The sequence below is a fragment of the Rhineura floridana genome, chromosome 9 (genome assembly GCF_030035675.1).
Source record: "Rhineura floridana isolate rRhiFlo1 chromosome 9, rRhiFlo1.hap2, whole genome shotgun sequence".
In the NCBI taxonomy this organism is placed as follows: domain Eukaryota; kingdom Metazoa; phylum Chordata; class Lepidosauria; order Squamata; family Rhineuridae; genus Rhineura; species Rhineura floridana.
Genome location: NC_084488.1, coordinates 95708760 through 95720999, shown reverse-complemented (window position 1 = coordinate 95720999; position 12240 = coordinate 95708760). Strand labels below are relative to the sequence as shown.

Sequence of the window (12240 nt, the reverse complement as noted above, 5' to 3'; positions counted from 1 at the left end):
AACATGCTTCTGAAAACCAGTTGCCGGAAGCCTCAGGAGGGGAGAGTGTTCTTGCACTCGGGTCCTGCTTGCGGGCTTCCCCCAGGCACCTGGTTGGCCACTGTGAGAACAGGATGCTGGACTAGATGGGCCACTGGCCTGATCCAGCAGGCTCTTCTTATGTTCTTATGTTCTTACTCCTACAAGAACTGGGTACCCAAAGGTTGGGAAAGGCTGATATAAGGCATACAAAGTTATGTATGCACGCTCAAGAAATGTGACAATTCATCCCAAAAGCAGATGACAGCATCACTGGAATCCAAGCAATTAAAGTGCTGTATTTCAAGAGACTGCATTGCAGAATAAGATACGGCTGATGCCATAGAAGGGAGAGGAAGCAGCAAGTCAGGCACCCTCCATCCTGCCTGACTACACCTCCAGATAAGAGGCCTCCTCCCTCCAGATACCAACTGTCACTGTTGAGGCCACTAGATGGAGAGGATGTAGCAGTCCTTCCAATTTGCTTACAGCTATTAATTTTACCTGCTAAACTTTGTAACTAAAAATTAGATCTGTTTGTTTTCCTTCTCCCTCCCAAACCCTTTTTCTTTTGAGCTGTATCTTTTTACAGGGCAGGGACTGTCTTATTTCTGAACTTTACAGCAGCCTTTTTCTGCTGAAGAGTAGGGCAGAAATGCTTAAACTAAATAAAGAATAAGGGATGGTGATTCAGGATAAAGACAGAAAATAAAAGGGGATAAGATCCCTAGTTTTTAAGTATTCCCTGAAGCTCTTCTCACCAACAGAGCAGGCAGCTCGTTCTTCTCTGAGACTGGTGCTAAATTAATCATGCCACATCACAAAGGCATTATTTCCTTGTGTCTGTACCATAATCATGCATCCAGAAGCTATTATTCTCTCTAATAGCTGCTGGTTTCAGCTCACTGGATGTTGTAAGTGCTAGGTGTGATGTGAAAATGAGTCATCTCTTCCAAGTAAAATGTGTGATCTGAATCAGGTATGTCAAGGTGACATTAACACAGAATGGAAGCTCAGAAAACGCTGGTTGCAATTTGCTTTTCTTCTCCAAAAAGATACTGCCTGCACACAGTGGCTATTGCAATCCCATATGGGTGGACTAACTTGGAAGCAATAATAACCTGAAACTCCTCACACTATGCAGGCTGCAGGAGGCGCAGAGGTGAGACAGCAATTCCCCTCTCCATTGGCCTGGCTAAGTCCTACTGGCATTTGGCTGCTTCTCCTCTAAAGGTGACTCCTGAACTGCCCATCCCAACTGGCAAAGTACCCTCTCTGTAGCATTATGCAGGAGTTGGTACCTGCACTTGCTTATTTGTCCTGCTCCCTTCCACCTTGTTCTTTTAAGTTTTGTATCATGTATTTATTAGGGCACCTCCACACCAGAGCTTGGAAAAGTTACTTTTTTGAACTACAACTCCCATCAGCCCCAGCCAGCATGGCCACTGGATTGGGCTGATGGGAGTTGTAGTTAAAAAAAGTAACTTTTCCAAGCTCAGCTCCACACACCCTTTTATTGTGCATTCATGATTATCTGTGCTCATGATGTGTGGTTATACGGAATCTCACTTTCAATACTGTTTGTGCCCGCATGAGCTTTGGAACAGACATACTGCTTTGTTTCCAATAGGTGCGTGCCCATAGTTTCCTGCTGTGGGTTGTGGAGGGACAGGGCATTCCTAGCATGCGAATGATGGATCACACCCATTTCCTTTCTTTTTTAAGAAGGCTGGAAAGTCAGAAAAAAGGCTGGTAGTATTCCTGTGGGGGCATGTCATGACCATATTCCTGAAGCTGAACCTCAGAATAAGAGTTGGAAGGCATCTTAAAAGGGCATCTAGTCCAACTCATTGCCCATAGAGGAAATCCACTACTACAGCATTCCTAACAGGTGGTCTGTGCTCACAAAAGTCTAACAAAGGAGAATCCTTCACCTTCCAAGGCAGTCTGTTCCAATGTCAAACATCTTTGAAGTTCTGAAGTACCAGAAGTTCTTCCTAATCTTTAATCTGAATCTTTTTTTCTTGTAATTTGAACCCATTGGTTTGGGTCCTACTCAACGGAAAACAAATTTGAGCCCTTCAAGTATTTGAAGGTGGCTATTGCCACAATTAAAATAGGAAGCCTCTAATCAACCATAGTTTACCATGTCATCTTGTTGGAAGTTGGTTTAATATCCTGGCCTGTTCCAAAGCCGGTAACCATAGCTTCCTGGTTCACAGAAACAGAAAATGATGGTTTATTAGTGGTTTCCAGGTTTACTTGCAGCTTGCACAAAGGGAGGAGCAAAGGGGCAAAAGACTTGTGCATATTTCAGTTTTCTAAGTCAATATATGATTGTGCAAACTGGGCCACTGAATCATCTTAATCTACTGCTACAGAATTGGGCGCAGCTGAGAAGTCAGAAACGTCTTGGTATTCATACTTTTAAAAATGACAATTTGTAAGAGTCTCTCAGACAGTCAAGCACTAATTTAAATTGATATTTCTTTAATTTTTCAACAATTATTAAATATCTCCAGAAAGGAAGAGACCGTTCAAACCAAATAATGACATCCTGTATGACAGCAAAGGCTAAATCTAAGACTTAATTAAAGGCTTGGTTTTTACTATCTCCTAATTTATTTCCCTTGCAAAGAAGCAATCTAGCAGGATGACATGCAGGCTGAATTAGCTCTTCCTGGGACACAAAGGAAACAGAGCTGATGAAGACATGCCCCACGCCCCACCCCCAGCAGCAGCTGACGTTGTAGGAGCCAGACTTTAACATCAAGCCTTATCCAAGGGGTAGCCAATGCGGTGCTCTTCAGATATTCTGTAGCCCAACTCCCAGCAGCCCCAGCCAACATGGTCAATGGCCAGGGACAATGACAGGTTGTCTGCAACATCTGGAAGGCACCACATTGGCTACCCCTGGGATAAGGCTTGATGTTAAAGTCTGGCTCCTACAACATCAGCTGCTGCTGGGGGTGGGGCGTGGGGCATGTCTTCATCAGCTCTGTTTCCTTTGTGTCCCAGGAAGAGCTAATTCAGCCTGCATGTCATCCTGCTAGATTATTTGGCCTGAAGTGGCTAAAAAGATTAGTGTGTTATAAGGCCTTTGACAAAATGCTGCAAGTTCACTGTTAATTTGTACTAGAGAATTTCCAGTGCCAGACTAAAGCTGAGAAGACCTTGGGTGGTGTCTAATGAAGTAGCTCCGTTAGCACAAGAACTTCTGACTGCACAACAGAACGTCCTCCTCCTCTCCTCTCCCTGTACACCCCCAACCCTCCAGAACAGATTTGAAGAGGGTGCAGGGGATAAGTGGGGAGAGGAGAAGAGAGGAGGGGAAGTTCCATTGTGCAAACAGAAATCCTTGCATGAATGGAACTACTTTGTTGGATACCACCCTCATAAAAATAAAGCATGTATTTTAAGGGAGCCCAAATCTTGCTTTGGCCTAAGAAGACTTACCCAAAGAAGCCCAGGAAGGACCCTGCCAGATATCATTGAGTTGCCAATACAGCGCGCCCATGGTTCGTCCCTCCCCGCTGATTATCTCGCTTTGGCTGCGACGATAGAACTCCGTTTCTGTTTTTATGCACTGAGCCTGCATAACCTAAATCACCCCCCCCAAAAAAAAGTATAATATCAGTATTAAGTTTTCATGAATTGTGAAATATCTGGGACTGGTCTGCATAAACAGCAGATCATATAGTAAAAGTTTTCCTGGATTGTACCACTTCAATTTGTAAGTGGCAGCTTGCATGATTCAAATGCTCCTTTAAAAAAGATGTCACTCAAATACACATTCAAAATTAGAAAGAGTCTTCTGACACTTTAAAGACTAACAAATGTTCTCATGGCATAAGCTTTCATTGATTAGAGCTCCCTTCATCAGATGCATGATCCTCAGTGGTCAAGTATATGGGTATAAAAGGGGACAGGGAATATAAAGGCTGGTGTTAAACGGCAATGGGATGGAAAAATGCAGTCAGTGACAAATCAGTAAGAGTTTAAATGTATGCAAAATTACCTTTCACAACAAAATGTGTGAATAAATTTAATGTCCAATTCTATTGTCACTTTACTCCACAATGCTACGGTGAGTGTCTAATTACTAGCTACTAATACTGACAAGGGTCATTTTGCATCCATTCAAACTCTAGCTGAATTAGTGCTTTTGCATCTCATTGCCAGTTGACTCTGGCCTTTACAGTTCTCCCCTTCCCCTTTATACCCATATCCCTGGCAACTGAGGATCACACTCCATGCATCTGCTGAAGTGGGCTCCAGCCCACAAAAGCTTATGCCACAACAAAAATGGGTAGTCTTTGAGCTCTGAAAGACTTTTTGTTGTTTTTGCTGTAACAGACTAACCCTCCAGAAATTCAAAACTAGGATACCAGGGAAAAGGTTATTTATTGTACTACACGTTTCCACCACAAGATCTTCAAGGTGACTGACAATTCAAGATAAAAGATTATGAAAAGCTCAGTATTGTACCTGTATGTATTGCAGTAAACTAACTTGATATTTTATATGAACGGGTGATTTATAAATATTTTTTATAAATAAATAAGTATGACGCCATCTAAAAGCCTACAAGTCAAACAAAGGCTAACAGCAGCAACAGAACAGTAGATCACAATATCACTTAATAAAGTCTTGAGAAAAATAGAAGAGTTTTCACTTGGGGTAGGCACCAAGGAAATATTTATGGGGAAATTTCACAGTCAAGGTGCCACCACAGGGAAGTCTGTGCCCATGGCTTAAGCTAGAATTCTTTCCCGACATCTCATTTACTTATGTGCAGAATTTTCTGGTGGAAGTATTTAAACATGTGACTTTCAACACACATGCATACAAATGCACTGGCAGTCTGAACTGGTACAGTGTAGCAACAGTTTTACCATATGAGCTGTTGTTTGTACAGTATAGACTACTTGTTAAAGTAGCTATGGCTGCATGCTGAAATTTGGGGGGGTGGGAGTGGGGAACAACACATGCTGTAGGAGGGGTGGCTAAACTATTACCCTCCAGATATTATGGGACTACAACCCCCACCATCCCTGACTATAGACCATGCTGGCTGGGGCTGATGGGAGCTGAAGTCACACTGGAGAGCCACAGGTTAGCCACCCATTTTATTTATTTTATTTTAAAATATTTATATACTGCTCTTCATTAGAATAATACCAGAGCTGTTCACAAAATATAAGCAAATGCAATACATATTAAAAATTATAAACCACTATAAAACTACACCCACTGTAGACAGCAATATATATTATTCCAAACTGGGAACGAGTAGTCAGCAAAGGCCTGGCTAAGTAGATATGTCTTAAGCTGGCTCCGAAAGCACATCACAGTCGACACCTGCCTTATTTCAGAGCGGAGGGAGTTCCACAGTGCTGGCATCACCACAGAAAAGGTAGTAAGGTTCTCTAGTAAGAAACAGAACCAGGGTGTTGTAGCGCTTAAAGTTCTGAACCAGGATTGGGAAGAACCAGGTTCAAAACCACACTCGGGGATTCTTTCCTTACAGGTTGTGAGAATAACCTGAGGGAGGAAAAAATAATCTTGTTATGTCATCCTGAAGGATGGGATAGAAATGGAGTATTAAGGTGGTAGGGTCATAGGAACATAGGTAATTGCCTTACATCATCAGACCATTGGACCAATATTATTATTATTATTATTATTATTATTATTAGATTTATATCCCGCCCCAGTAGGAGCCGAGGGCAGCACTGAGCCATTGAGCTCAGTACCATCTACAATGACAGGCAGAAATTCTCCAGGGTTTCAGACTTCCCAGTCTTACCTGGAGATGCCAGAGACTGGACCTATTTGATTGAATATGTTAGCAGGTCAAGTTCAAGGTGATGTTCTTAGCATATAAGGCCCTAAACTACTTGGGACCTGGTTACTGGAGGTAGTGCGTTCTCCCATACAGGTCTGCCCAGTCACAAAGATCTTCAGATAGGCTGTCCTGTTTGTTCCACTGAAATCAGGGGGAAGGCCTTTTCTGTTGTGTGCCCAGCCTTTGGAGTTCTCTCAATAGAGCATAAGAAGTGTCCTGCTCAATCAGGCCTAAGGCTCGTCTAGTCTAGTGCTCTGTTGTCACAGGGGCCCAACAGATGCTTATGAGAAGCCAAAAAGCAAGACGTGAGTGCAACAGCACTGTCCCTACTTGTGATCTCCAGCAACGGGGTATCCAAAGGCATCCTGCCTCTGACAGTGAAGGTAGAACCTAGCCATCATGGCATTAATAGCCTTATCCTCCATGAGATTGTTTAATCCTCTTCTAAAGCCATCCAAGTTGATATCACTACACCTTGTGAGAGCAAATTCCAAAGTTTAACTATTCAGTGCGTGAAGAAGTACTTTCCTTTGTCTGTCCTGAAAAAGTCTCTCTGTTCACCCTCTCCACACCATGCATAATTTTATACACCTCTATCATGTCATCCCCCCAACTCACCTTTTTTCTAAACTAAAAAGCCTCTCTCCTGTAGCTTGACAGGTGCCGACCTTAATTGTGTTTCATTATCTGTTAAAGACCGATTTCTTTCATCAAGCATTTGCTGATTTTAATACCTACCTTTGATGATTTTGTATAATATTGTTTTAATACGTTTTGTAAACTGCTCTGGAGTTTGATAACGAAGGGTGGTAAAATAAATATTTTAAATAAACAGACAAACAAACCTGGGAACTTCGGCATGTAAAGCACATGATCTACTACTGAGCCTTACCTCATCTCGATTTAGCAATCCTCATAGACTGTGTGAGAAGGGAATCAAACCATCATCATACCACCATCAACAGAATATTATAGATAAAAATCAAAGTCTTTCAAGAACTCTTTTGAGGTCATCAGCTGTTGCGGGTAAGCACAAGTGGTTTCTCAAGCAATTTCTAACGGACAGCTTCATACATTATATTCTCACAGCACAAACATAATCCCTTGATAGGAAAATATATTTTTACTATTGTGTGTGCAGTGCTAAGTTAATGTTTCACCATGTATACACAGACCTGACAACCAGCATATGCACAATCTGTTTTCACAAAGCAAAGAAAAACAGCCAGATCACACTTTATAAGCGATAGTGCACATGCATTTTCCCATAAGGGGTGTAGGGGTAAGGAGCCCAAAGGTAATTTTAAATTCTGTTGTTTGGCTCAGGAATTAACTACTGTGTAATTCGAACACTTGACACAATTTTCACAATTTTGTACCAGGTTCTCTGCAATACGTGCTGTATATGCAACCATGATTGTGGCTTCATTTATTTATTTAAAACGTCTAAGATTTTGAAAAATACTTACCTGAGTGAGGTAGATTAAATGTTTGAAGTTCTTGAGGGGGTTTGTTTCCTGTGGCAGCTTAAAATGGAGGCCTGCCTGTTGAAGCATTTGGTCGTTGCCCTTAGCATGGTGCTGCCGATGCAGGGAGAAGTTGCTTGTGTAAGACCAGTCCTCCTCGGATGATACCTGTGGTTAAAAAGAAAACAAAATGTATACACATAGTCAGACAGCAAAATTTATTTGCTAAAAAACATTGGTCGTCACAAAAATGCGAAGAGTATTGAGGTACATCTTAGCCTAAATCATCCCCAGGATCCCATATTGTACAATGAAATTTTGTCTAATCTGTTTCGCTGCTAAAGCAAACATAAAAACCTTATATGCGGTGCATTTATCCCCTTCCATCAGCAAGTAACATTTTTTTCTCCTTACTCTTCAAGAAGGAAACTCTCTTTGAAGAATCCTCTTGGGAATTCCATTCCTAGGAGAATTATACAGGGAGCAATACAGTACATAACGAACAACATCATCTTCCACCTTCCCCGGCCACAAATACATAAGCAATGATTTACAGATATTCTAGCATATATCCCATCTAAATATGCTTTGAGCAAAGTCTGAAATCTCAAAGCTGTAAAAGCCTGCATGCAGATAATGTATACATGTACAAATCAAAAAAGAACATAGCAAATGGCCATTTAGTCTATGGGTGGAAGGCCTGCAGCCCAAATACACCTCTGTCTGGCCTCTGGAATTTTTCCTCAGGCCACACTCCTCCCTGGCCCTGTTCTTACCCCAAATGGTTTTGCCTGGCTGTAATGTGTCCTTGAACTCTGATAATGCCTCTTGTTTGTCTGGATGGAGAACAGAGAGGGGTGAGTGTGTGTAGAAACTATTCCACTGTATAAAAGTAAAATTCACATCCATTGCTCCACCCACTTTTGCCTTGACTACACCCACCACTGGCCTGTGGAAGGTTGCCCAGAAGAGAATGCGGTTCTGGGCTAGAAAAGATTCTCCACCCCTGATTTTCACCCATGAACTTGTCCTTTATGTGCTAGTATGTGCTAGTACAGAACAGGCCCAGGTTCAAATCACTAGGTGATCTTGGGCCAGTTACTGTCCGTCAGCCCAACCTAACTCACAGCATTGTTGTGAGAATGAAATGAAGGGGGAGAATCATGTACATGGCCTTAAGCTCTTTGGAATATTTATATTTATTGTTATCATCATTATCATCATCATTATTATTGCAAAGTCCTGTAGAAAAGCATCTTGGGCAGAGGCAATTTGTCAAAAGCAAAAGGATAAGGACAAGTTAAAGACAGAACCAACTGGCGATGAGACACACTGTCCCCAAAAAGGTGATACTTAAGTGCTTTACTACAGGTATATGTCTCATTTGTTTCAATGAAATAAAAGACTGCCTGTTGTTCTCTGTGTTACGCCCTGAGCCAGGAATGGGAATTCTTGTCTTCTGATCAAACGTTCTTTTGTCAGGTAATTACACTCTGGTTGTTTAGTACACTCAAATGATACATTTCCTTCCAGGAAAGGAAATTACTCAGATCAACTCAAGCTTTCAGTGCCATAATACACATGTGGAACTTGGTTCTCAGACAGTCTTGCAAAGCACTTTACACAACTACAAACCCACACAGCTCATTTTAAATTGGTACAATCTTGCTGGCGTTTAAACACTTCTAAGTTCCACTGATTTCAACTGGAGAAAGTTAAGCCCTGTGCAGACTTGACAGTAGCCATGTGATTGTACGAACTGCCTGCAGGCAACCAGACAGGGGAGCTTTGCAAAACTCATTTATGACATCAATCTTTTTTGTCTTGCAGGCCACAAATGGCAGACATAGCTATGCCTGGGCAAGCAGGTGACTAAACATTTTTTGCAGGGCAGTAATGTCTGTAGGCTTACTAGCAATACTGAATTTGTGCATCATTCTGCTACTGGAATCAACAGACTTACAGCAACCTTTGCATACAGGGCCCTTTTTATTATACATTTATGATTATTTGTGATCATGATACTATTGGGGTGGTCATACACAATCCTGCTTTCAATACTCTTTGCACCTGCAAAAGTTTTGGGGCAGTCCTACTACTTCACTTCCAGTCAATGCACATCCTATAACTTTCTGCAACTTTTTATACTGCAAATGTTCAATAATGTGGTAGCACTGGAGAAGCATCACAGAACAACTAATGAAGCAGAATTATTATTGTGCCAAGAACATGCTTCAGAATGCATCCACAATAAAACACCAGTCTAGAGGGGCCCTTAATGTGCAGGGGGAGGGGAGGTTAAACACAAATTGTATAGTGGGAGGGGATGATAATTAAGGGAGTCAGAGCAGGCACAGAGAGGGAATGTAACTCTCTTCTCCCCTGCTGTGGTCCTGAGGAACATCCCTCTATTTATTTATTTAGAAAGTTTATAAACCACTTGATCAAAGACTTCTCTAAGGGGCACACAAATAAAACTAAAAATAAAATCCACAAACAAATTAGAAACAAATACACATATAAGACCATCATCATTAAAAACAAAGATAAAACCAATTAAAACAAATGTAGGTAACTAAAAATTGTATGTCTCAGTAGGCTTGCTGAAAGAAGTTAAGTTTTCAGTGTCTAAAACGGCGTAGCAAGGATGCCTGCCTAATGTCAATAGGCAGGGAGTTCCAAAGCACACGTGCTGACAGACTAAAGGACTGACTCCTCACAAACACAGAACAGGCATTATGTGGCACTTGTAGAAGTGCAAGTGCCATATATGAAAACAACTGAATAGGCATGTAAGGGGCTAGTTAATCCCTTAAGTAAACTGGTCCCAAGAACTAATATTTGCTCTGGGGTGGGGGAAATCAACAACTGTTTGATCCAAAAAGGTCCTTTTTATGTTCAAAGAATTTGCAACAGAGGGAAAGGATCAAAATTCTTACCTGTGCTAAGGTACTGAAGGAAGGCCAGGACTGAAAGCCATACTCCGAGGCAAACCGTGGTCTGGGGTAGGTGGTCCAATCCCAGCAGTCACTCAGGTAGTTGTAGTAATGAGTATCTCCATAATGAGTGTCATAAGGATTATGGGCCAGCCAGCCTTCCTTGGCCGACTCCACACCATTGGTAGGGCTGGAAGTAATATACGGGCGAGTCTCATCTTCCTAGGTTTAAAAAACACAAGACAATACATGAAATGGGGCTAAGAGATAATAAAGGATTTCCATCCTTTTTAAAAAAGCTATGACAGACTTGAGTTGAAAAGCAAGCAAATAAAAAAGATTCTGAATTGGTGAATGAGTCACTGCTTTTTTTCTAACTATGCTGGATGAATTCTGCTCTGCTAACACAAAATAAATATCTGTTTCCTGGAATCATACTCAGCTGCAAGAAACAATCCTCAGCATTCAAAGAAAGCAATCTGCTCAGAAAAATATTACCTCCAGACTATGAGACAAGTACTAAGGAAACCACTGCGCATGGCATATGAGGAAAAATATGCACATTTTAGGAAAAAAATGTATAGTCAGCTTCCATCAGAAAGCAAAACTGATTCGGTAGACAGACTCTCAAGGTCTTTGCAGACAATGAGTACACAGTCATTTCCCATGTGTTAAGGATAGTCCATATGTCTTTCTTCCGGGTTGCAGAGATACCACTATTTTCATACATATTTATACTTATATATGCCCAACTACTATGGACAGTTTATAGTAAAACAATTAAAACCATATAAAGAATAAAACAAAATGTGAAATTTGAATAAAAGCAGCAGCAGCAAACAACATCAATACAAAGTACCACAAACGTTTTAAGATTGAAAATATTTTAGAGTTAAAGGAAGTGGGAAGATAAAAAAAGTATTCAGCTGGTGCCAAAATGACCGTAATGTGGGCACCAGATTAAGGTGAGCCTTTCTGGGGAGAACATTCTACAACTGATGTGCCACCACCAAAAAGGCCCTCTACCACTCCCCAAAATATCACCTTTCACCACAGCTAGCTTATTCATTGCTGTTGTGCTGAACCTCCCCAGAGTCTGTTCTCCACTTCAGTAATAGAAGTTGACTTCTATCCATCTAAAAGGTAAGATTCTTTGCTTCTAAAGCAAAGGAGAGCTTCATACCAAGCAGCAAAAGGAGCAAGATCATAGCTCAGTGGTAGAGCATCTGCTTTGCATGCAGAAGGTCTCAGGTTCAATCCCCAGTATCTCCAAGTAGGGCTGGAAATGTCTTCTGTTTCCTGTCTGAAATCCTGGAGAGTCACTCCCAGTCACCGTAGACTATACTGAGCTAGATGGAACAATAGTATAAGGCAGCTTCCTAAAAGACCCAATACATACAGTACCACATACAAAGACACAAATACCCACATTAACACACACACACACAAAATACGCACCTATCTTCCCATTATCAAGTGGAGCTCAGATCACATGGCATTGCACAGGGCTTGGCATTGCAAAAAGTTGCATCCCTGATCTGGCAAGAGTAGCCTAGATGTAGATAAACTTTTCTGCTTGTGGATATTTCTAATCCATCTGTACAGTACACCCCAAAGTGGCATCCATGGGTAGGTCACTTAGCAAGTAACTATGTGATTTGGGCAGCCCCATATGAACAGAGCCTGACCATATGCAAAGGGCCATGATCAATTCCCCTTGCCTGAGAGGCTGGCAAGAAACATGAACAGCAGCAATACTAATGATTTATACATGAATCATTCCTGGCAACATAGAGAAGAAAAGGCTTCACATCCACATAGCCCCTGCCTATACGATGCTATAAGCTCTCATCATCTGTTGATCAAGGGAACAGAGCAACTCCCCTATGTGGAAAGGTTACAACATTTTGAGCTTGTTAGTTTAGAGAAAAGGCAGGTAAGAGAGATTTAATACTAGAACTCAGGGACATCA

At 41.5% G+C, this 12240-nt stretch overlaps 1 protein-coding gene across 2 annotated transcripts in view; it reads right to left on the bottom strand.

The window, feature by feature from the left end:
• MANBA (mannosidase beta) overlaps positions 1-12240 on the bottom strand; it is a 91592-nt gene that overhangs the window by 9305 nt on the left and 70047 nt on the right. For both annotated transcript variants that reach the window (XM_061585547.1, XM_061585548.1), the window contains 3 exons: positions 10272-10490; positions 7336-7500; positions 3475-3619 (listed from right to left, as the gene is read on the bottom strand). In XM_061585547.1, the coding sequence (XP_061441531.1) occupies positions 3475-3619; positions 7336-7500; positions 10272-10490 (529 nt within the window). The remainder of the gene's footprint in view (positions 1-3474; positions 3620-7335; positions 7501-10271; positions 10491-12240) is intronic.